This window comes from Anolis carolinensis, chromosome 6 (genome assembly GCF_035594765.1).
Source record: "Anolis carolinensis isolate JA03-04 chromosome 6, rAnoCar3.1.pri, whole genome shotgun sequence".
In the NCBI taxonomy this organism is placed as follows: domain Eukaryota; kingdom Metazoa; phylum Chordata; class Lepidosauria; order Squamata; family Dactyloidae; genus Anolis; species Anolis carolinensis.
The window spans coordinates 87,104,278-87,130,736 of record NC_085846.1 but is presented as its reverse complement, the minus strand read 5'-3'; the positions used below and the strand labels follow the sequence as shown (position 1 = coordinate 87,130,736).

Genomic DNA, 26,459 nt, shown 5'->3' with positions numbered 1-26,459 from the left:
ACATCGCGGTTCACTTTTTGTGGATTCACTATTTCACAGTTTTTCAATACTCTAAAAAGAGTATTATAAATCATAAAAAATACAATCACAACCTAAGGAAGGGAGGGATGAGAAGCCAAAGGGAGAGAAAAGAAGACCAAGCGACAACAGGAGGAGGAGGAGGTGATTTATCAGCACACAATTGGTTGATAAAGACTTAAAATAGTGTATAACTACTAAAATAATGTATAAATATTAAAATAAATATAGTGTCCCTACTTTGCGGATTTTCACTTATTGCGGGTGGTCCTGGAACCTAACCCCAGCTATAAGTGAGGGAACACTGTATTCTTACATCAATTGTCTTGTGGATCATTGACACTGATGTCCCCTTGATGGCCAAGGCAGCAACTCATGAGAGTCGCTGTTTGAAACAAATGCTATATCCCTGTTGCAAGTTGCAACCAGCTTTGTCAATCAAAGGCAATATAAGAAGGTGCAATTCACTACCAAAGTTAACACTCAGCAGGGAACTTTGCTAAGGATGAAATTACACCAGACACTACTTGTAGTGTCATGTGAGCAAATATACTAAAAACATTTATTTCACAGATCATGCTAAAGATAGAACATCATATTTGCTATAACTAATATTTAACAGATGTTCTTAAATGACAAAATATTGTGGAACTTTGGGATTATAAAATGTTATACCATATTACCTCTTATTATTAAAATGTAGTTTCTGTAAGATGCCACCACAATCACTGTGGCAACATGTTTTTGTCTCATTGTGCAGACATATGTCCCATTTTCTTCTAACACTGTCCATGTGTGCAAGAAGTACAGTATTGACCTCAGATGGGCTGATTTACCCATCCTATGCCACTTTTTCTCCCCTTTCATCATGGAGCCCTTCCCACGATGCACACACAGGAAACCTAACAGCTGGTCAACTGGCTGGGATTTCTGGGACTTGTAGGCCAAAACAACTGGGGACCCACAGGTTGAGAACCTCTGCTGTAGATGAACTATAGCAACTTGGAACCTACCACTTGCTAAGATGCCTCAGACCCTTGCAGTAGTTGAATTCACCTAATCGGTTCCTGCATATTTCAAGATCCTACATTTATTATGATCAAGCTAGTTTTTATAATTTAACACAGTCCACTGGAGTACTTAATTAAGTCTTTGTACTTAATGCAATATTCACATATCAGTGAATACTTCTCTTTAGAATTATTTGGATCTAAGCTGTTTAAAATGAGTGACAGAATGAGCAATCACTTGTTAATTCCAGCTGCTTAGCTCTACTGCATGATACAAGCTGTCAATAATTTGTCCAATGTAGAAAGAAAGAAAGGATTTCTCTTAACTCTTTTTTGTTTGGATTGCTTTTATCCCATTTCCTGTACATTTGAGAGGCCATAATAAATCTTCACTCTCAAACATGAGGTTCTGTAAGGATGAAGAAATAAAACTATATAATCGGTAGTAACAACGGTTGCCCCTAGAGTAGATCTGTTTTTACTAGTGTCTGCTAAAAATAGAAATTTCACACATTCGGGATATAAATAGAAGTGGCTCAGTCCCTTAACAACACTTTCCCCCATTTCCAATCCTCAAAATCCAGTTTTCTTGGTGAGACAAATCTCTTTGACCTTAATACAGACACTCTGTAAATATTTGAAACATCAGAGTTTTAGTGATGCTTTCAACAAAAACGCAGTGATGCGTCTTGCAAGTACAGCAAGACATTGCTGTGGCAGTTTAATCCAAGAAACTCTACCGTAAATATATTGTAACCCAATGACCTAAAATGAATCTATTCGGTTTTCAAGATGTCAGAAGATTCACTCTTTTGTTAATGTGAAACAGACTAGCGCATCTCTACAATGTGATTTTTTAATAAATGAAACTGTTAGACCAATTTAGCTAGAAAGAGATAGTTTCAGCAAATTAAGACAACATTGAATAGCAGCACTCTTTAATGGAGACAAGACATGTAGTAAAAATTCATTCTCAAAACCTAGGTAATAACCCTGCACTTTTTTACCTTCGGCTGTTGCAGCAGACACAGTAACACAATTACAGCAGTTATCTGAACTGTATTTTATCCTAAGCTGAAGATAATTTTAACTGAGATACATTGCTTTGACTGAATATAGACATTTTAGTTTGCACTCAACTTTCTTTTAGCTTCAAGAAAATTTTGTTGCTTCACATAGGTGCAATCACAGATGGGCATGCTATTACAATTTTAGCCAGTTGGTTAAGTGCTTGTTCTCACAATCTAGGTTGGTATAATGGAGTTGCAGTGGACAAACAAGCTAACATATGGTGGTCCATAAAATATGTTGGAGTGAGAATTTTAACAATAACTCATGGTCCGTATGTGTCATGAAACTAGGGTTTAGAGGACACCTCAGAGAAGCGTTGTTCACTCTTCCGATTCTTGTGGTTTTGCAATTGCAATATCTTCTAAATTAATATCCGCTTCAAAGACACTGTCCGCTTGAGGAATGGCTGCAGATGTCTCTTTGCTAGGAATCGTCTGTTCAGTTCTGTCTTCACCACAATTTAGTTCTCCTTCTTTATTATCCCCAGATTCAGAAACCAACTGTTCTTCGCTTGCTAAAGCTGATTCTGTGGCTTGAATTGCCTCTGCAGAAGAAAGCCACACAGATATAGCATGAAAATTGCAGAATAAAACATAGCAATCAGTAACTGTTTAGGAAGTTACTCATGAAATTCTCACACAGAGAAGTAACATTAGCAGAAGACTCAGAAAGAGTTTGAATGAACATATTTCATAGCCTACTTCATAGCTGACTTCCCCTCATATATTTATACATGGCTATTGTGTCTCCCCTCAGCCTTCTCTTCTGCAGGCTAAACATGCCCAGTTCTTTAAGCCGCTCCTCATAGGGCTTGTTCTCCAGACCCTCGATTGTTTTAGTTGCCCTCTTCTGGACTCTTTCCAGTTTGTCAACATCTCCCTTCAATTGCGGTGCCCAGAATTGGGCACAGTATTCCAGGTTGGAGGTTTTTTACACACTACTCCTCAAGTAGAAAATGGAACTTACTATGACAGCTTACCATGAAGTATTTGTACAGCACTTTGCAGATAAAATTGCTCAGATTCACTCTGACTTGGATGCTGTAGTTGGTACAGTTCCAGAGGATACAACTTTGGCTCCTGTTTATCCAGTGTTATTGGGCATTTCTCAAATTGTGGAGCCTGAGGATGTGGACAGGATTCTTGGAGAGATGAGAACCAACACCTGTGTACAAGATCCTTGTCCTTTCTGGCTCATAAAAGAAGCCAGAGGAGGATGGGTGGAATGGGTTAAAGGGGTAGTCAATGCCTCCTTACAACATAGTAGAACTCAACTTCCTGAGGAAGCAGTAGTTAAGTTCTTGTTGAAAACCCTGAGCTCTCCATAACAGATTTGGTGGCAGTAGTATTGTTTTCTGAAATATCATAATTATACTTCCCGTCTTTCTTACATACAAAATCAGGAATACTTTTTAGCAATGTCCTGAGTACTCTCTTTCAACTTCCACTGTGAGGGACATGATGGAAATGCTATGGTAAGGATAACAAGGAATCCCCACCTCTCTTTTGCATTTCTTCTTCCTCCTTCCTTTCTTTGGCAGCTTCCAGCTCCAGCTTCTCATGGGTCTCTTTTAGCATCTTGCATACTTTTTTGTGTGCAAACCAGTGCAATTTTTGGCAGTTCTGATCACAGTAGATCACCTGAAAAAAGACAATGCAGGTACTTATTTTGATATGAACGCAAGAAGCTGGTTTATAAAGAGTCAGTTCATCTAGTTTGATATTGTCAACTTTGACCAGCTGCAGTTCTCTAGGACTTTAGGTGGGATTTTTCCTAGCCCTGTCTAGAAATTTTCAGTGATGTCTCAGCTAAGAATTAACCAGGGTGGACCCTATTTTTTTCTGAAATCAGATGAGAATGTAGACTAACAGAAAACAAGATGTAGTCTAAAAGAAAACAATATACTCATATTTGAATGGTCCAAGGTTCGTCTTTTCATTTCTAGGGGAAATTAGAATCCTAAATCTTGTAATAAGTAGCTTAAATCAGTAAGTGTAATTCCAATGTTCTGTATTTGCTCATGCAATGCAAAACCGAACAACTAACAGCTACATGCTCATTGTTGCATTCACTATTCCAGCTTATTTTTCAAAGTAAAGGATAATATGGCAACACTCTGTAAGAAGGCCATGGCTATGTGACTTACTAAAATCCAAAACCTTTAGTAGCATTTACCTGTAAAATCTTACCATTTTGCATACTGAACATCTTTTGGCTGCACCTTTTTCCCCACATGCTGTACAAAATTCAGCCTCCCCAAATCCCATTTGTCCAGTTATGGCTTGTGTTAGGACAGAAAAAGCTGTAGGATCAGTTCCCTGGGGGTGCAAAGTGAAGAAAAACATTTAGTCAGAATGCAGCAAAATAAGTCTGCATAAACATATAGATACTCACCCCAGTCAATTAGAAGTGTGTTTACAATATTCAGACTCCAGAATTAGGAGATAAATTTACCTTCAATGTGCACTTTACCACTTTAAGAACATTGTGTTCTTTGCCTTGTATATGTGGGAAATGAAATGGGGATTATTTTTCTTCTTTCATATATTAACTTTGGTTATTATTCCAATTGTGAGGGACCCTAGTTATTATTTTTATACAATGATTTATACATATTGGCCCAGTAAGGTTAAAGCAATTTCTGGAGGAGGGTTATAGGATGCTTACTATATTTAGGGAAATACAAACATGTCCTCTGTAACAAAGGAAGCATAATAAGCCTAATTATCTGAATGCCATGCAAGAAAGGTGTTGTGAATGTTTATTATAGATGAATGATTTATACAAATCCAAATATTTTTTCCAGTTTGAAATGGTACAAATATTGGCTGCTGTGGAAGCAATTAAAACAGAAATGTATACATTTGTTTGAAAGGACTGTACAAATAGCTTACATCTTTGTCCGGGCACCAATAGCTCCACCATCCTTGCAGGCATGTCAGAAAGAAAGGTTCAATCAAATGCACCTTCCTGTATATTATTTTCATTTTTGCATCTATACTAAAGTAAGAATTTATAAAAGGAATACAAAGACACATATCTGGGTAGTGTTTGTGTGTAACACTAAGCCAGGGTTTGTAATGAGCAAAAGAAATCATCAGTGTGTTTCAACAATTCCTAGTTTGTCTTTCCCATCCTGAAAAGCTTGAGAAATAAAGATATTCAGGAAATTGTCTGGAAGGTGAAGATGAGGGAGATATGTTTTTGAAAACTGGCATACAGAGCCAGCTAGGCAGCAGAGTAGTGCAATTCCCTACTTCTTTCACCTTGTTTCACCTACTGCTTTCGAAGGAGCTAGAATGGGATGTGGATACAGCATCTGTTTCAAGCACTGACCCATGGGTACGTCAGCCCATTTTTTGGGTAAAAAACAAATTCAACTTTCTCATGAGTACATACAATAGGGCCAAAGCACAAAGAATGATGGCACTGAACAAAAGATACTCACAATTTCAACTGGAGCAATACTTCTCACTAGCTGTTGGAGCAAGGTAGCTTCACAGTAAGGAAATTTTCGAATACATTCTCTGATGAGCTTCTCTTGATATACTGGAAAGCCATCTTTATCTCTGCCTTTTAGTAAGCTGGAATTATTAAAGTATGAAAGGTCATGCTAAGACTACTGGAAAAATTCCTTCCCTTTATACTCCACATGCCTTCCTTTATTATATATAATACATCATCTAAAAAAGGATTTAATGTTCCAATAGAGTATCTCCAATATCAAAAAGAAAGCTACAGAAAGCTATTCACAACACGGAAAATGTTCTTCTAAATTTAAATATAGTTTACATGAAATTACAGAAATGAAGTACATTTTCTGTGTTGTGCACAGGAGAATCCTTTTATACAACTACAAAAATATTGGCATCTTTAACTATAACTATTTGAAATATTCTGAACATTAAGGGCTCACCCTACCTACCCACCCCCCTCCAAGATCCCTAAAGATTCCCTGAATGCAGGGGAAATGAGCTCCCGATTCCGAGATGGAGCTCAAGTATGTTCCAAACAAACATCAATGGAAAGCTACTGAATGATGCCACAGGGAAGGACTTAAGTATTACAAGTTATTCTGAGATTCAAACTCATTTATGTTAAGACCATACCTTTTAATTAATCCATCCAGTTTATCTTCTCGTTCCTTAAGAAACAAAATGCATTTCTGGAAAATGCAGCTAATGTAGTGCATTTTCACGGCCAGTACTTCATTCATATCTCTCTGCTTCATGCACTTCTCACAAATCAGATCCAACACTTTGTAGCATTTCTGCATTGCTTCTACTTCTGCCAGAAGTGGATTTTCTTTCACTAGCAACACTATCTATAGGAAACATTAACAAAAAGTAAATGGACCAATCAAACAGTTTCCCCCCTATAGATTATTTAAAGCAGGTGCTAAAGCCAATTTGCTGCTCTCTTTCTTTACCTATATATTTGCTTTACTTAAAGGAACTTGATAGGCAATGTGAATAAAGTTGACTTTTTCCATGGCAAAATAGCTGTATATGTATTGTAAGACATGATTGTACCAAACAAATCACTTTAAACAACACTGAAAAACAACAAAAAAATCTGAGAGACCAAGACTAGTCATTTTCTTAAACTTCTGGGCTTCACAGGACCTATACCCAGAGATAAAATGGTCACAAACACCTCCAAGAGCCTCATTTTGATGCACACGCCTTAAAGAGGTTTTGTTTAGCAGAAGCAGCCCAGATAGGTAGTAGAGTTCAGAAAAGTTAACATGTTTAGATTACAACTTCCAGAATCCCCCATCAAGCTTGGCCAGTGAATTCTGCGGTGGCACAACAGGTTAAACTGTTGAACTCTTGAATCTGCTGACCTAAAGGTTGGCAGTTCAAAGCTGCGGGTCTGGGTGAGTGCCCACTGTTAGCCCTAGCTCTTGCCAACCTAGCAGTTTGAAAGCATGTAAATGTGAGTAGATCAATAGGTACTGCTTTGGCGGGAAGGTAATAAGGTACCCATACGGCCATGCTGGCAAAACGACCAAGAGGTGTCTTCAGACAACAGGCTTCTCGGCTTGGAAATGGAACAAGAGCACTTTGGCCAGCGTTGAACACCACCTCCAGAAAACCAGAGATGAAAGGGAAAGCCTTTACCTTTGTTCTGTGTATTTGTATGTCATTGTTATTCCACTGAATCAAAGGCATTGAATGTTTGCCTATGTATGTTGTGATCCGCTCTGAGTCCCCTCGGGTGGATAGAGCAGAATATAAATAAAATGTATTATTATAGTCCAAAAATGCACCTTTTCAAAGCTCAATAAAAGAATCTGGTAACATTTAAGGTCCACATACTTCAGAAAAACAGGCCTAAGTAAAAACAAGTTATTGGTCATGGTGGAGATAACACTTTCTTCCCACAGGCCAATCTTGAAGGGTTTTACACAAGGCCTTTTTACATGCTACTGTGTCATGTGAAAATGAGTTGCTAAAGCCCTGGCAAACAGGCCTAGACAATGGAATAGCACTATCTAACCCAGGACATGATCTCACCTAATTTTGCAATCTTATATTTCACAGGTTCAATATGTCACCAGAAGAGTGACCTCATTTAGAAAGTTTCGCATTTTCAGGCCACGCGCAGAAAAGTAAAGCCAAAGTAGAAGCACTTTACCTTCACAGGATGTAAATTGGTAGTTGTAATGATCTTATGCAGAGGTCCAGCTAACTTTACAGGCAATTTAGGCTCTTTGTCTAGTCCTTGAGGTTTTGTATAATAGTCTAGTCTTTCCCGAGGGAAGAAATTGTTGATAACTGTCACACAGTCATGCTGACCTACAAGGAGAGAACAGTGTGTCTTTATGAAAATGGGAGGAAGAAACCCGAGTCATTAACGCATAGAGCTGGCCAACTACAGATTATATTTGGAGATATGGACGTGTATTTGTAGTAAATTCCGAAGAGGAATAGAGCAGAAATACTCCCCCCGCCTTGAGCTTCAGAGATAGGGTTTTTAAAGGTTTAAATATCACAGTGATGAATAGATCTAAACAACTATCCTGTTTGGTGTCTAAAGAACACTGTCAAGATGCATTTCAGACCTAGTTCTAAAATTACCTCCACTTTTACAAGCTTGAGTTGGTTTGTTCTAATTCACTCTACAATTCAAACTTTAAAACTATATCCAAGTGGTGACACTAACCAGGAAAATATTTCATCCTACTGGAAAAGTTTGTATTTTATCTGAAGACTTCAGATTGGAAAGTTTAGGTAGAACCAATACATTAAATGAAATCAAAGTATATTATCGCATAACTTCAATGAAATCATTCAAGACCATTCTTCCATTTACCCACAAAGGCAGCCATCTGGGCTGCTGTTCTCCCCACTGAGTTCACAACATCTGTATCTGCTCCAGCCTCTAGCATCATCCAGGCAATTTCTTTGTTCCCTAAATACAGAAGAAAACAGAATTTATTTTAATATCTTTCTGTATCTGTAAAAAGCCTTATGCAAGTACATTTTTATGGTGGATTTCCCCATTTCTAATGTAATTAAACATTTCAGAACTTCGTAAAATTGCAGTTTAGGCTGCTGTCACTGCACATTAGGCATATAAAAGTGTAGTTACATAAAGAGTGAGGCCACTTGTTCCTCTAACTTGAAATTGCTACTACATGGTCTAACAACACTTTTCTAACAACACAGGGGCCGGGCTGTGGTGCAGGCTGGTGAGCAGCCTGCTGCAATAAATCACTCTGACCATGAGGTCATGAGTTCGAGGCCAGCCCGTGGCGGGGTGAGCACCCGTCAATTAAAAAATAAAAAATAGCCCCTGCTCATTGCTGACCTAGCAACCTGAAAGATAGTTCCATCTATCAAGTAGGAAATAAGGTACCACTTATAAAGTGGGGAAGCAAATTTAACTAATTTACGACATTGGAATGAGGAAGTGCCGTCACAGTGGATGATGAAGCAGCTGCTCCCCCGTGGCCAGAATCGAACATCCCCTCAGGAGAAGGTTAAATTATCTCTGTGTCTGTCTCTGTCTCGGTTCTATGTGTATATGGGCATTGAATGTTTGCCCTATATGTATATAATGTGATCCGCCCTGAGTCCCCTTCGGGGTGAGAAGGGCGAAATATAAATACTATAAATCAAATAAATACATTTTCCATGGTTTCCAGGCAAGTATCTTTCTCATGTTTCCCTGGATACGTTAGGAATTTAACCCAAGGTTTTTTGCAAGGAAAATTCCAGTTACTAAGCAATTATTAACTCTCTTCCAGTTCCAGTTTGCTTTCTGTTCTGGACATTGGCTCAAAATAAACTGGCCACATTCATCCTTAATAATACCAAGTTATTCTTTGTTAAATTCTGGATTGTTATTGTATTTAAACCCATTCCCACATTCAAATCAGAACTGGAATCCATGGCATTGCTTAAAACATGGCTTGTTACTTCTCAATTCATATCAGAGTTTGTTCTTGATTTATTTGCTTATTTTCCTACTGTGAAATTAAAGCTTCACACACTGGGATGAGAGACTGTCAGATTTGAACAAATCTTGCCAATGAAGCTACATGATAATTTCACCTTCAGTATAAGTCCTGAGATCACACAACAACGACAACAGCTTTCTGATTATATAGAGGCATGGATAATGCAACAACCAGTCTAAAGCTTTTAAGTCAGTCTCTGCCGACCAATCTAATGTCAGTTCTAAAGCTATTCTATAAAGTAATCTTTGTTACATAGACCATGTTGGCAAAGGATAATAAGAGATGTACCTTAACACAATATCAGATCAGGAAAGATTACTTTATAGGTTTTTCCCCAAATATAAGGTACAGTAGTTAAAAATAAAAAAGACTTTTATCTATTAAAATGCATTTCTTGAAAGTAGACTATGGCCAGCCCAATTGATTTAAAGGTTTAATTTTACTTTCATCTTTTTAACCAACCTAACTTTGATCACAGGCTTAGTCATTAAAGTGCTAAACCATTAAACATCAATTTGAAAACCTCATTTATGGTGCAGTCTCCCCATTTGTCTCTTTAGGGGCAACTCCATGTTAATAATCTGTATGCTATAAAGTAGCCCTCCAGATATGTTTTATGTAAACGCCTTCCCACAAATGTTACATTTAATAATTGTCAATTTCCTAATGGATCTAAGAACCACTAAATCAGCACAGACACAACATTCCAGCAGATGTCATCCTATATATTGCCAACATCATCCATAAGGGACATAAGCCCGGGGCTGTGGCGCAGACGGGAGAGCAAACCAGTTGCAATTAACTGCAATGAATCACTGACCAGGAGGTCATAAGTTCGAGGCCCGCTCGGAGCTATGTTGTTTGTCTTTGTCCTATGTTAAAAGGCACTGAATGTTTGCCTGTATGTGTAATGTGATCCGCCCTGAGTCCCCTTCGGGGTGAGAAGGGCGGAATATAAATGCTGTAAATAAATAAATAAATAAATATTTATTTCAGTGTATTTATTTACATCCTTTCCTTCCTCCCGTTCATCTAAAAAGGCTTCCAGAGTAACAATGAAATCAGTATCAAATGTGACAGTGACTGTCCATAAGGTCAAAATCTAAAAGCCTAACACAAAAGGAAAATAGAGAATGAAGGAAATGTTAAGCTATATCTCCAGCAACCCTTATTTAGTTGTAGGTGAAATTAAACATACCAGTGTAAATCAAATTACTCATTGCAGCTCAACCTGACTCACTGAAACAATGGGAGACTGGTAAATTGTCACTTAAGTAAATTATATGGATTCAACACATCTATGGTAGTTCAAACTAACAATATGGTTTTAGTCAAAACCAGAATTCGGCCTGATGAATTAATTCCGTAACAAACACCACATTCACAGTATTTTACAGTAACAATATAATGTTAAAAATAGCACTGGAGAACACACCATAAAGAACAGGAAAGCAGCAAAACATAAATAGAAGACTGTGACATCATTTTTGCCCATACAAATTTACAGCTTCGATTTAGAAAAAGGCAGACCTTGCCAGCAATTCAACAAACTTTTGCCACATACAGCCAACACTCCACATTTGAGATTTTGACTTTTGTGGATTTGATTTTTCACAGATTTGATTAAAAATGTTATCTTTTAGATTCTCTAGGTCAGTGCTCTAGGTCAAGCAGTGTGCCTCTATGGTCAACTTGCTCCAGCCATGCTAGAGGAACTAGAGATTTCTAGAGAAAACACCTTTCTAGGAATCACTAGATCATTCAATGTGATACTATTCAGCTTTCAGCAGAAGTTGACTATAGAGTCATGCTGGAAGACCTATAAATTTCTAGAGAGGTTTCCTTTCAAGTAAAAAATAATTTCTTTATTTGCAGTTTTCCCCTTTCATGGGGGTCTTGGTGCCCCTAATTCCAGTGAATGGTAGAGCTAACAGTATCCTGGAATTCCAGCATATACCTTTCTTCGTAGTTAATGAGAGTAAACCTACCAGAAAGACCAGCAAACATCAGGGCAGTATATCCATGTTCATGTTCATTGCAATTTACATCAGCTCCATGTTGCAACAGCAGTTTGCACATATCAACTTTCCCCTTGTATGCTGCATGCATAAGAGGCGTCATGCCATGCTAGTTAGAGGAGAAACAGATGCAAAAGTGTTAAAATATATCCATTTATTTTGCTTTAGCCATATTTCAGTATCAATGAGAATGGAACTGCTTACATGGATTGGAGGGAAGGGGACAAATTATGATGTGACCTTGATATGAAAAAGTAGGAGCATTTTGTAAATCCATAATATGATAGTATTGCCATGGGATGCTCAATCGTTACACTACTTCATGAGAATATTCTCTGAACTACAATTTCTCACAGCAAACCTTTGTATGTGTTCAGCTTTAATGACACTTTGTAAGCTTGTAATGAGAATAAAGTTTTAGCTTATTTTCTGTATGGACAATTACAATCCTTTTTTTCTAATGCATACTTAGGCTGAGGACAACAGTACTAGTAACATTCAGCAGTCCCCAACTCTTCTGGGCTTCAGAAAAGCTCTAAAGACATGGCTATGTGCGCAAGCATTTAATGAATAAGCATTATGATCTGACATGGTCTGAACTAAGGTTTACGTACAAGGTTGTGGATGAATAGATTTAAATATATATGTGTTTTTAAGTTTTATAATGTGTTTTAATAGTATTGTTTATTGATTTGTATGTGTTGTTTGATTTTAGTTATTGTATTTTGGGCATTGAATTTTCCCAACTTCTGTAAGCCGCCTTGAGTCCCCTCAGGTGAGAAAGGCGGAGTAGAAAAATGTTTTTTAAGAGAAAATATGTTGGAACAATTAGTCATATTCAATCTAATTGCTGTATCTGCAATTAGAAAAGCCATTCTACCTAGATTAGAGAGTTAAGCAATTAAAACTAAGCATCTGCAGAGCAGCAATATTGAAAATTTCAAATTGTGTCTTTTCAAAAGGCAGAGAGGGACATATTACTAGCCCACACTGAAACACTTAACATTTTCAATAATAACAATAACATGAAGCATAACCCCCCTTGCCATATGTTGGGAATGTAACATCACTGGCTTAAAATAAGAGCTTTCCCTGAAAGTTCTACTCTTTTCCACATTCTCTTCTCCTCTTTCTACAACCTCTTAGCATTGCATCTGCATAGGATTCTCATCTCCCATGGGATGGGGGTGGAGGAGAAATCTCTGTAGACTCAGAGGTGAAAAAAGTACAAATGAATCCTCTCAAAAATTCTCATTAAGGTTATAGAGTCATATGGAATGAATCAGCAGTGACGGTAGCAATAGAAATTAAGATTTCCATCTCCTACTCAAGAGCAGGAGATGAAACCCATTACATGGTCAATTGCTCTGTTGAAATGACCTCACAGTTCTACACTATTACAACTTCTTGGGTAACAAACGGTCCTCCAAGAAACTTAAGATTGAGTTTTGATCTATTAGACAGATCCCATCAATATATTGGACCTTGGAATTGCCTTTACTAAAAGGAGATTGATATCCCCCACTTTAAATTTATGTAAATACAGACATTTACTTGTAACAGAAATAAGATTTGTATTTGAATGTTGTATAAAGAGATCAACGATATAATAGCATATTTGATGTTCCAATCATTAACAATAACATACTATTGCCCATGTACTCACAGTTCTTTTTAACAGAAAAAATACTGATTTGTGCTATCATAATATTTTCTAAATAAAGCCAGTAAAGTGTAATTATTCGAGAGCTAGAACCCAAGGACCAAAAAGGCCACAATATTCAAAATCTAAGTTAGTTCCTACTACAGCAGACCCAAAGAATCAAAGGGAATCGACATGCTCACAATTATATAGACTGCAAAATCTGGATGTTCTGCACAAAGCACCACACCCTCCCCTGCTGCAGATTCCCTACCATTTTGTCTTAACCACAACCATGAACTCAGAGCATTTATAATTTAATTCACTTGACAATTCACTGATAGGGCAGTGTGGTAGAGTCAGAAGATATCTCGTGGGCCATCCAGTCCAACCCCCTGCCAACCATGGAGAGTGGCAAATTCAACTCTGTGTTCCTAATAACTCCCTATCAGAAACAGTTACAAACACTCAATTCTGTACAAAGCAACACAAAGCAGTCCTAGCCTCTGTTTCTCCATAGAACTGAGACAAAAGTTTAGCAACTGGCAGTGAGAAATCTTTGTGCAGACAGATTGGCAAAAATCTCAACTGCTGCAATACCATTTCATGGAACTGAAATGTTTGCCTTGAGACCTGAAAGTGAGATTATTGCATTAAAAACAGGTGTAGGTAACCTGCTGTCTTCCAGATATTTTAGTAAAATCCCCATAAATCCCACCATACGCTATGGTGAGAGATTATGTGAGTTACACTCCAAAACATTGAGGGCATCGGCTGCGACATGTTCCTGGTGCTCAGAGATGTGCTTTTTCTGAGTCCACATTTCTAATCATTCTCTAAACCAAAACTGGATAGTAGAGTCCCACCAATGTTGTTGGACTGTAATTAGTCATACAGCCATATTATGTCAACTAGGGTCATATGTTCCCCAGTTCTGCTCAAAAAGTACAGCTTAAAAAAAAACCCAGGACATTCAAACATGTATCAAAATGTTCACCCAAACATGATCTAGTCTAGATGGACAATACTGCTTTCAGTAAGTAGATATTAATGCCTGAAGTTTTAGCAAGGAAGGTGTTCTAGGGATATGATTTTTTCCAGCTTTCTGGTATACCCAGAATATAAAGTCATTGGGAATGTGATGCTAATTTAAACCCTACCTTCAGCACTATGATGCTGGGGGTGGCAGTCACATTGAAGATATCCCATAGAGTACCATTTTGGCTCTAAAGCAGGGACAGCCAGTTGAGGGCTGCCTAAGGTCCTTGCTAGACTTTAGTTCCCATAACTCTCAGATTTTTTGTTAAGTAACTAACCACCCATGCACACACCAAACAGGAATCTGACTTCAAGTTTACTTCTTTGTTAAAGTCCTCTTTCAGGCCTAAAAGCAGCCCAAGGGCTCCCAAAACATGAAGAAATTATACCTCATCTTTGTAGAAGAGCTCGGGAAGGCATTTTAAAAATAAATAAATAAATAAATAAATAAAATAAACAGAGAGTGGGGACTAAAACAGCTGGGGTGTAATGTTGCCTATAATAGCATTTTCTCAATCCTCTCCTGGATTCACATGCATATTCTGTTTCCCTTTTTACATGTAAAAAAAATCCAATATGCTCCATCTGGGCTGTATGAGTGTTATCTGTTTTCACAGTTCCATATGCATACAAATGCCACCTGCAATATGCAGCTGAAAATGAAATGTTTTGCCCAATTTGGCACAAGGTTCCCGTAATATTACAGAGGAACAAGCTGTTGAGAGATGGCTTTATATAAGGGATCTCTGACATTCAATTGAAAAATGCAAGTTCACAAATGTGTTGTGTGGGCTGACTGGGCTACTGTAACAAAATTATCCCCCATGTTCAAACTGCTCAAAGACTGCGCTCCATTGATAGTGCTGTCAAAAAAAATGTCAATGTTTAACGTAGTGGCCGCATTGGGATAAAATTAAGTAGGATTAATGGGTTAAATAAGGGACACGGATACTGTGTCTTTTATAGCCTTTTAGAATAGAAAATTTCTGCAGCTGTCACAGAAGCAACATCTGCTGAAATTCCTTCTTTTACACAACTTTGGGTTGCGGCTTTGGGTCCTGTGAGGGAGAAAAGCGGGATATAAATAAAGAGTTATTATTATTATTAATTATTATAACTATTAAAAGGACAGGATCCCGTATTTTACCTGGCAATCCATATTTATATACCATATTTTGTTACAAGATCTGGGAAGAGTCACACTTCGGACTACAATTCCCAGCCTCCCCATTTAATATAACTATTGGCTATACTGGCTGGGGAATTCTTAAAATCATAGAATCATAGCGTTGGAAGAGACCACATGGGCAATCTAATCCAACCCCTGCCATGCAGAAAATGCACACTCAAAGCACACCCGACAGATGGCTATCCAGCCATTGTTTAAAGCCTCCAAAGAAGGAGCTTCCACTACACTCAACAGCAGTTGTATTGTCATATGTGGATTCCCTCTAGTTTGGGGTTTCTGGTCAAGCACTTGCTGTTTATAGAGAGAAAAGCTATCTCCACCCATTATTCCAGATCACGTCCCCTTTGGTTGTTATTTATCATTTAAAAAACATTCATTCTACTCACTTTTACTCAATGACACATCTAGTTGTGTCAAATGAAAATTAATTCTGAGAAAAAAGATTCAAGGATCAAGACATCCGCAAAAGGCCTCTTTATAGCTGTCACTGCAATATATGCTTATACTGTACAAGAAATGTTTGAAAATGTTATTTTAGTAAGCTGTGCATTTAGAGAAGATGGCTCATCAGAGTTTCTTTAGCAACAACCTATGATGTTTTTTGGGGGCCCTGGTGGCACAGTGTGTTAAAGCGCTGAGCTGCTCAACTTGCGGACCGAAAGGTGCCAGGTTCAAATCCCGGGAGCGGAATAAACGCCCGCTCCTGCCACCCTAGCAGTTCGAAAACATGCAAAATGTGAGTAGATTAATAGGTACCGCTCCGGTGGGAAGGTAACGGCGCTCCATGCAGTCATGCCGGCCACATGACCTGGAGATGTCTATGGACAACGCCGGCTCTTCGGCTTAGAAATGGAGATGAATGCCAACCCCCAGAGTCGATCACGACTGGACTTAACGTCAGGGGAAACCTTTACCTTTACTATGATGTTTTTAAAAAAATGACATTTTAAACAGATGGGGTGGCTGGTATCCTACACTGAGGCTTTCTTCTCTCTCCAGGAATGACACTTGACTTATCCAGAGGTAATATCAAAATCCGTAACTTTAACTCCATACCTTGTCCTTGAGTATATGATATTTACCATACACTGAAAATACAACCCATGTGAGCCAAGTAAAGGGAGAACATTCTATAAATAAAGTCAATTAAAGGGTAATTCATGTATTTGTGTAGGGGCCACTTGTATAGAATGGCAGCTGTGTAGTGAAGGCATTTTCCTATCTTAACATATGCTTTGCAGATTTATAATAAAGATAAGAGGAGCATGCTGGTCCTAAGAATTTCCTGTCAAAGAGCTGTAGAAATGTTGACCATACCTACATATTGCATGTTTAAAAAAAACAAAAATAGAAACAATTACTTTGAAACTATTTCAGAAAAGCAGCCAGCACTGATGTTTAAGACAGTATGATGCCATTTCTAGGAAATAATATATGTAGCATCCCCAAGAAGAAACCATGCAATATATACTTGATTCATAACAGTAGGGATCCACATCTAGTTATTTAAAGCATTTTTACTTTGCCTTACAGGCAAAAAAGTTCCTGGAGTGTCTTACATAAGATCACTAAAAACAGGAGAGACCCTTTATGCAGGACTATAATCCAGAGGATGCCAAGTACACACTAAAACGGAATGAAATGAGAAGAAGAAAAGAAGCAAATTCAAGTACCAATTCTTAAAGGTTAAGAGTTCCTATGACTACCAGCTGGAGTGGAAATGATTCAGGGAAAAGAAAAAATTAAAATGAAGCTTGTTTCTTAGCAGAGTAGATGGCCTGAGACTGCTTTCCATCAATTCCTTTGCTGCTACCTGATGATGGGACTCCTGCCAGATGAAATCTAAGCCAGGGGTCCTCACTCAAGCTTTTAAAGCAGAGGGCTAGTTCACAGTCCCTCAGACTGTTGGGGGCAGAGCAGGTGGACTATAGTTTGGGGAAAGAACATGAATTATTTCCTATGCTCACTGAAGATATCTTATTTGTAGTTCAAAAAAAATGAGAGAACAATACAATATTTAAAATGAAGGACAATTTTAGCTAACATCAATTTACCAGCCTTTCAATGGGATGTGTGAGCCTGCTTTTGGCTGATGAGATAGTCAGCTTAATTAGCATTGTTGTTTTCAGCCTTCAAGTTGTTTCAGAATGAGGGTCACCCTAAGTCTAATGTTTAGCATTGGGGGGGGGGGGGGGGCAGGCAAATGACCTTAGAGGGCCACATCCTACTGGCCTTGGTTTGGGAACCCCTGATCTAAGGGGAGGAGTACAGTAAAGAAGCTGAATTCAATTCCCACTGAAATCAGTGGGACCAATTTAAGGTTCATTTAACTGATAGGAGAAGTTCAACTCATGTTTCCACTCAGGTCTCCTGCAAAAACAATTAGCAGACAGTCTGTATGCAGCCACAATAGATATTACTACCATATTTTAAAATTTAAAACCGTTCTGTTGTATTTAGCATTAAAGAATCCTAGTACCAGAAGGAATCACAAGGACCACGAAGTCCAACCTCTCACCAAGCAGGGATATACAACTAAAGAGCCCCTGAAAGATCTCTATCCAGCCTTTGTTTAAAGGCCTCCACATATGGAGGTCTATCAATAGAAATATATTTTAATTCCAAAAGTCTCTCAATGTAGTATGTATTACACAAAGAGCAACAGGAATTAAATGCATTCATTTGCTCAATTCCCAATGTATTGGCTTCCATTGCCTTACAAATATATCATCCAGTCACCAATGCCAATGAAAGGCAACATGTCCCAAAGCATAGAGATAGAGTTATTCAGTGGAGAGAGTTCAATACATTTATAGTTCTAGCCAAAGCCTATGACAAAGAGATTTAAAATATACAGAACATTCAAGATAAAAAGTACAAAATACAATAACCAAAGTTATTACCAAGTTCATATGAACATAAACATTTCAAAGTATAAATTTCTAAGCTGCCAGCACAAATATCAAGCTAATGTGTTGAGTCACTGTTATTAAAATGAATAGAGAATCACTACTACAGACCAGGGATGAGGGACATACAGCCCTTCAGATACTGTTGGTTTGCCAGTCTCATTAGCCCTAGCCAACATGGCCAATGCTGAAGGATGATGGAAGCAGCAATGCAACAGTATTTGGAGACCCACACATTTCCTGTTGTAAGGCCTATGTAATCATAAGGCTCCTTCTTTGGAGGCTTTTAAGCAGAGGCTGGATGGCCATCTGACGGGGGTGCTTTGAATGCGATTTTCCTGCTTGCTGACAGGGGGTTGGACTGCATGGCCCATGAATTCTCTTCCAATTCTATGGTTCTATGATTCTATAAAGCTGAAACATTTCTCAGATATTTCAGTACCATATTTCAGCATCATCTGAAGACCTGGAGGTTATACTGGTGAGGAAGACTTGCTTTTTTGATGCAATCGTATTACCATTGGTAAAGTGAACCCAGCACTCACAGTGTTGAAATTCTGTAAAGTTTTGATTAGAAAGGACTGTCACTCCCCCTGGCACCACTCTATGGACTCCAATATTTATTTATTTATTTACAACATTTTTACCCTGCCTTTCTCACCCGAAGGGACTAAAGGCGGCTTACAGCACCCGGCAAAATTCAATGCCCACTGACATTAGGAAGTAGCAGTCTGTTCTGAGCAGGTGAGAGCTATTTACTTTACAAAATATTTGAAAATGAAAATGTTATAAACATTATAGAGATCAGTTCAGGCTGTCCAAATGAGGTGGATTATCACGATGAAGGCTTATACCTCAATAATTTACCACAATATAATTCTGAGAGCATAGAATAATTTCCCCAGGAACTCTTTGGAACTGAATAGCTCTCACACAGATTTGAACATTTTCATTTTTAAAAGAAAAGCTTTACAGGGATATTAGCCAGAACAAAAAGAAGCATGCTTAACCTATTGGCTGCAATCCAGCAAAGTCAGTTCTGCAAGACGTTAATTTGAAAGGCACAAACTGTGCTATGATATATAAGTATTCCGGTGGGAAAACCAAACTATAAATATGCTTCAAGAATCCCCATACAGTAGCCCACTTAATAGACATGCATAATAGATGGGGAAGTGTTCAAATAGGGGCAACCAATTATATTTTTTAAAGAATATAAACCATTTTTCAAATTTCTTGCTATATAATAAATTGGTTTGACTCTTTACTGAGTTTCAAAACCATGGTAAATGTAATGTTTTAAAAATGTGATCTCAGAAGATGGAATTAAAGAAAATATTTTTTCAAAGCTCACTGTGAAAGCTGAAGTCATGTTATACACACTTCAAATGGGCCTTATTTTCTGTGTAAATGAAGCCTTTGGTTTCACTGCAAAAGTACGAATATTCTAGCTATACAAAATATGTGTATTGTACCCCTCTACAGGCATGTTACATAATTTCTACAATAAACATTTTTAAAAGGGAAAGCACAGATAGTGACAAGGACCTTGAATACAGTCACTTTGAGATGTACTCAAGACATGGTTTAGTTGAGCTCCTTCTTAAAGCAACTACATTGAAGACATACTTCCCTGTTAATGTTTTGCTATAGAAAACTTGAAAGACTGAATTTAATGAGCTCTGTTTATATGAACTTGCCCAACCTAGAAAAACGTTTTTAGTCCAGTCTTTTACCTCATCCAAACAATTCACACGAACATTCTTGTTGCCCAGTAGTCTTGCAGCTTCTTCAATGTGCCCTAAAGATGAAAAAAGATTACAAATTCTAAGAAACCATAAACATTTACCAGTGTACACACAATTCCCGAGTTACAAACATCTGATTTATAAATGACTCATAGTTACAAATGGGGTGAGACAACAGGAAGTGAAAGAAATCTACCCCTAGGAAGGGAAATCCACCTGTGAAAGAGTTATCATGGGGAAAAGGTGTCTCCACTGAAGCTTTATCACCAGTCCTTGTTTCTATAGCAAGCCAATTTTTTAAAAATCCAGTTATCACAGGGACAGAAACTGAGGTGAAATCTTCCGAACAGGCACAGGCAGCAAAACAAACTTCACAGGGGCATTAATCCTTCCCTGTGCTATCCAAAGCAATATGATATATGTATATACATATATGGCTGGAGTTACACTTAAAAATGTACCTATTCTGAGTTACAAACAAATTCAACTTGTTCAGAACTTGGGAACTGCCTGTATATTCTTTTTGTGTGTCCCTTTTCCCCCATTTTTCTGAGGATCCCAAGATGTCCACGGTTCTCTACTCACACAAGTTTAATTTGGTTCTTTTTAAAAATCATGTCAACTTTATGGGATAAGTTAAGCTCAAAAATACTTTAACCACTATGTCATTTCTAAGCCTTCAATAGAAACCTTTAATAAAGACAATTAAAGCTAGTCATGGTAACTTCTTGTTAGAGATTAAGAAATTTGTTCCAGTCTGCAGATTAGAGCAGGCAAAACACAGGACTCAATGCTCTAATGGCTTGACTCAATATAAGGCAGCTCCCCGTGTCAATTTGAAGGGCGCCTGTAGAACAATTGTGTTCCTACATCTAGATGCTAATCTCTCCATTGTGGATAAAACAAAACTAGGGCTGCAACTCTCAAATGGCACATTAATGAGTTAATATAAAAACATGAACTAACATAAAATACCCATGAACCAATCTACTGAATGACTTTTGAAATAAGAGTTTAAGATTCATGGTTTATTACAGAAATTGCAGTGCTGGTTTCTGACTCATAGTGTAACACTATTATTTAAAAAACATTTTTCGTTGGTTAATATTCCTCCTCAATGCATGGAAGTAATATGGAAGTAATTAGCCAGCATTATTTTTACTATCATACTTATTGTTAAACAGAGCTGGTGTGGTGGGATGGTTTTTGCAAACAGAATACATCCTAGTTGAATGTGTTCCAGTCTCAGTGGCTACTCCATAAATGTCAGAATAGGTTTCCCTTTCTCCATTCTGGTGTTGAAATTCTGCAATGCAGCCTATTTCCTTGGTACTTGTAGCAACTGACTCAACGCTGTTGGATAAAGTGATACTCATTATAAAATTGTACTGTTTCCAGACTGAGCAGCTATAAAAGAAACATAGCACAAGGCTATACATGTCTTAGTAAGCACGTCTTATCAAAGCCAGAAGCATGAAAAAAGGCATGCTCTTGATTTATCATTCCAGGCCTACATGGAAGTTAAAAAAAAAAAAAGGATATTCCATGCTAATGGTATGGTATATTTTGCTTCCTAGTTAGCACAGCTGTTCCTGCTAGTCAAATACACCAACTAGGGATGAACAACTGGATAAAGCTAGAACCTGTTTAAGGTATCCATGTTCCATGTTATTATGATCTAAATATAAATGGGGAATCTTGTGAAAGTGAACAAGAACAGTAGTTTCCTTGTGTAGAAAACATACATATTAAAGAACGTAAACCCACTCAAATGAACTGTAGTTGAATACCTATAAAGTAGTAACTTCCAGAGAACTGTGCTTTTTATTGGGTAATTGCAACCAATATGTAATGGCTAAAATTGTTAGTTTCTCGGCTTTGCAAAGCCTAAAGGTGTTTGTAAAAATATTGATGTAATAGCTGTTTCCTAACTAGAATAACATTTTGACTTACTGTGCCAATTAAGCTGAGTGTGTGGCTGATCTCTTTAAAAGACCACTACTACCCTTCTGCAGCAGAAAAACTAATTCATTTTATTTATTTTTAACCTACCGTTCCCCAAAGAAATTGGCAATGTTAACAGCATATCCAAAATTGACAGCAAATTGCTTGATAGCACTTTTTAAAATGACCAGTAAAGTAGAAACTCCTTAAAACTTGGTAGATTCTGTTTTGAGCATGCAGTAGAGTAGGCTACCACATGGTAGCTCTCATAATTTTGACAATATGCACTTTGCATAGACAGGGGATGTTACACATAATGGATTTTACAATACATATACAATATATACATTTTATACACACATATGTAGCAATTTAGGCTACTATTTTGTTGCTTTCTTTATTCCAGATCTCTGTAGTAATCTGCCTAGAATGATTAAACTTTGTTACCACCAATCTATTCAAAAATCAGGAAGCAGAAAGGCAAGTGCTAAATTCAAAACACGTCTGCAATGCCTCTTGTTTCCAGTATGCCTTTAAAAAGATGAACCATGAATAGCAACAGGGCAGCAAAGGAAGAATGCTGTTTAGGTCCTGCTACTGACAAAGCCTGTGCAATATGACAGTAAACAAAATGTTGGGTTTTCACACTGGCAATCCAGCTCTACTTGTGTGACCTGCACTGGACCTTTCCCTATAAGAGGAATGAAAAACTGCCAACGATTAGAGAGTGGGTTGGACAGTTGTCACCAATCCAGGGGCTGAATAAACTGCTACTGAAGACAGAAAAAGAGATATAGATACAAGAGTAAGTATTTATGGTGTGGAACAGTACAGGGGACCTTTGCTATTGATTTAAAAGGGGTATTGCTACTTGTAGAGAGGAACTAGCACAACTCATTTTCATTGGCTGGAAAACAGAAACATGTCCAGAGGGATCAACGGTCACAAAAAAACAGGCTTGGCAAGACACTGTCAAACAGCCATCCAGTTGTTTCAGCCTCCAACTCCCAGAATTCCTGACCATTGAACAAGTTGTCTAGGGCTTCTGGGAAATGGAAACCCAAATAGCTGGAGGGCTGGAGTTTGAAGATGCTTGCTGTAGAATAAATGCAGCTCAACGCCACTTCAACTACCATGGCTCAGTGCTATGGAATCTCAAGAGTTGTAGTTTGGTAAGGGACCAGCACTCTTGGGCAGAGAAGGCTCAAAACCTTGTAAAACTACAGTTCACAGGATTCCTTTGCATTGAGCAATGATAGTCCAAGCTGTGTCAAACTGTATTAATTCTACTGTGTAGATCAGTGGTTCTCAACTTGTGGCTCCCCAGATGTTTTGGCCTTCAACTCCCAGAAATCCCAAGAGCAGGAAAACTGGCTCTGGGATTTCTGGGAATTGAAAGCCAAAACATCTGGGGACCCACAGGCTGAGAACCACTGATGTAGATGTACTCTTAAGGCTGGCTCTACGTGAATGCATTTTGAGCCTACTTTAACAGCCATGGCTCAGTGCTATGGGATCCTCCCTCACCATGGAGATTAGACAAGCAGCCACCCTCATGACTTTTAAGAAGGACTTGAAGACCTGGCTGTTAAACAGGCCTTGGGCAATGATTAGTTAATATCCCCTTAATGTGGACGAGGTCTTTGTTTTTCAGGATATACTCTGATTTGGATATTTTGGATTTAATTTAATTTATAGGAACCATTGTGTTTTAACTAATGTTTTATATGGCTTATTGTTTAATTTGTTTACTTTGTGTTCTCTTTTATATTGACTTGTCATGTTATTATCTGCCTTATTTTGTTTTGCATATATTATTCATTGTATTTATGTTGTAAGCCGACCGACTCCCTCCGGGGAGATAAGGCAGGATATAAATAAAGTTGTTTATTACTATTACTATTATTATTTATCCTGGGATGTGCAGCTTGAACAGCAAAGGCTCAAGACTTTGTAAAACTCCAACTTCCAAGATTCCATAGTGTGAGAGTCATGGCAGTGAAAGTGGGTCAAACTGCATCAGTGGCTGGGTCACCACTACCATATAATGCAGTTTGTGCTGCATATTATACTGTCATTGGAGATCCATATAAGGCAGTCTGAACTACATTATATGACTCTACACCAGACATGGACAAACTCTGACCATCCAGGTGTTTTGGATTCAATTCCCACAATTTCCAACAGCTGGTAGGATGGTAGAAATTGTGGGAGTTTAATGCAAAACACCTGGAGGACCGATGTTTGCCCATGCCTGGTTCACACTGATAGTTTCGATCGTATTACATGACAGTGAAGATGTGTCCTAACTTGGACACAGCATATTATTTGAGAACACAGAAATGCTGGACCACGCCAACAACCACCACATCAGACTACACAGAGAAGCCATTGAAATCTACAAGCATCTGGACAATTTCAACAGAGAGGAGGAAACCATGAAAATCAACAAAATCTGGCTACCAGTATTTTTTTTAAAAAGCTAAAATCAGAGCAGTAAATAAAGACAACATTCTGGAAACGGGAATTCCAGACATGAAACAATCAGGGCCAGCCAACACCTACCAACAAAGGATTCCCCAGACAGGAAGCAGCCAGGCTGTGAAGCTGCAAGGCTCTTCAATGCTAACCAAGGTGATTAATTGCAATATTCACATGTGTCTCAGGCAGACAAGAGTTCTTCCATGCTGAACATTGCACAGATATACAAACCACCCTTGCCTAATTCCCAATATACCTCACAACCTGTGAGGATGCCTGCCATAGATGTGGGTGAAACGTCAGGAGAGAATGCTTCTGGAACATGGCCATACTGCCCGGAAAACTCACAGCAACCCAGTGATTCTGGCCATGAAAGCCTTCGACAACACATTATGACATTATTGGCCTCATCACACGAGCACTTCAAATCTGGTTTCTGCCTCCTGCAGAATTCTGGGGCTTGTAGTTTGGTGAGGCCCAAGAACTGCCTGGCTGAGCTGTTTAAAAGCCCCTCCCTAAAGTGCGTTTAAAGTGGATCCAAACTCTAGTGTGATGAGGTCATAGATGGCAGTGGAGATCCAGCTAGTGCCTCTCAAACTGTATTTTATAAGTGTTTTTATGAATGTCTGATGTAATTTAATAACTTTTTAATTTATTCACAATGTATTGTACAATTTTATAAAGTAAAGGTAAAAGTTTCCCCTGACGTTAAGTCCAATCATGTCTGACTCTGGGGGTTGGTGCTCATCTCCATGTCTAAGCCGAAGAGCCAGCGTTGTCCGTAGACACCTCCAAGGTCATGTGGCCAGCATGACTGCATGGAGCACCGTTACCTTCCCGCCGGAGCGGTACCTATTGATCTACTCACATTGGCATGTTTTCAAACTGCTAGGTTGGCAGGAGCTGGAGCTAACAGCGGCCGCTCCCGCCGCTCCCGGGGCTTGAACCTGGGACCTTTTGGTCTGCAGCTCAGTGCTTTAACGCACTTTGCCACTGGGGCGCCGTACAATTTTATATATGTATTTTATTGTAAGCCGCCCTGAGTCCCCTATTGGGTGAGAAGGGCGGGATATAAATATTGTAATAAATAATAACAAATAAACTCCAGGTGTTCTGGACTTCGACTCCCAGAATCCTTTGCCATTGACCAAAACAGCTGAGGCTTCTGGGAGTCGAAGTTCCAAATAGGGTCAGAGTTTGGGGATCACTGGGTCGTCTTTTCCTGCAGGGACAGCGATTGTCTGGGTGCAAAAGAGAGAGTATGGCTTAATGCAGGCATGGGACAACTTGGGCCCTCGAGGTGTTTTGGACTTCAACTCCCAGGATGCCTCACGGCCTCAGGCCCCTTCCTTTTACCCCTCAGCCGCTTAAGCGGCTGAGGGGTAAAAGGAAGGGGCCTGAGGCCGTGAGGCATCCTGGGAGTTGAAGTCCAAAACACCTCGAGGGCCCAATTTGACCTATGCTTGTTTAATGGCTGGCTAAGGAAGACAAGGCGTCTCTTCTGGTTGTCCCTTGAACCCCCTCCAAGGGAGGACGCAGCCAGAGGCACGTTGCGTACGCCTTACCTTTCCCAATGACTTCCAGCAGCTCTTTCTCCTCCTCGCTCAAGTCCCCTTTCTTCGGGGGAGCCATGGCTGCCTTCCTCCCCTTCTCCCCCTAAGAATGGTCCCAAGATGGAGCCCTTCTTTCCTCTTCGCTTCGGCCCTCAGAGCGCGGCCACCCGAGACGGACACTTCCCCTCCCGCCGCTGTTTTCTCTCCGCCTCAAACAACCTCGGTCGGGCCGAACCATTCTGTCTCCCTAAAAAAGGGGGGGACGGCGAGGCTAAAACATATTTCCCTTCCCTCCCTTGTAACCCAGACCCCCAATTCTTTTTTTTTTACAGCAAGGAAAAGTTGTCCCCAAAGTGAGAAACTCATGGTT

At 38.8% G+C, this 26,459-nt stretch overlaps 1 protein-coding gene across 1 annotated transcript; it reads right to left on the bottom strand.

Annotated features, from left to right (window-relative positions):
* Nucleotides 1-1,949: 1,949 nt before the first annotated feature.
* ankmy2 (ankyrin repeat and MYND domain containing 2) lies at nucleotides 1,950-26,309 on the bottom strand. The gene is made up of 10 exons (XM_003222012.4): nucleotides 26,102-26,309; nucleotides 20,100-20,164; nucleotides 11,556-11,694; nucleotides 8,418-8,516; nucleotides 7,740-7,900; nucleotides 6,209-6,423; nucleotides 5,548-5,683; nucleotides 4,289-4,417; nucleotides 3,598-3,739; nucleotides 1,950-2,643 (listed from the first exon to the last, which is right to left on the bottom strand). The coding sequence occupies exons 1-10, from the start codon at nucleotides 26,166-26,168 to the stop codon at nucleotides 2,420-2,422; spliced, it is 1,377 nt and encodes a 458-aa protein (XP_003222060.1). The 5' UTR covers nucleotides 26,169-26,309; the 3' UTR covers nucleotides 1,950-2,419.
* Nucleotides 26,310-26,459: the final 150 nt, after the last annotated feature.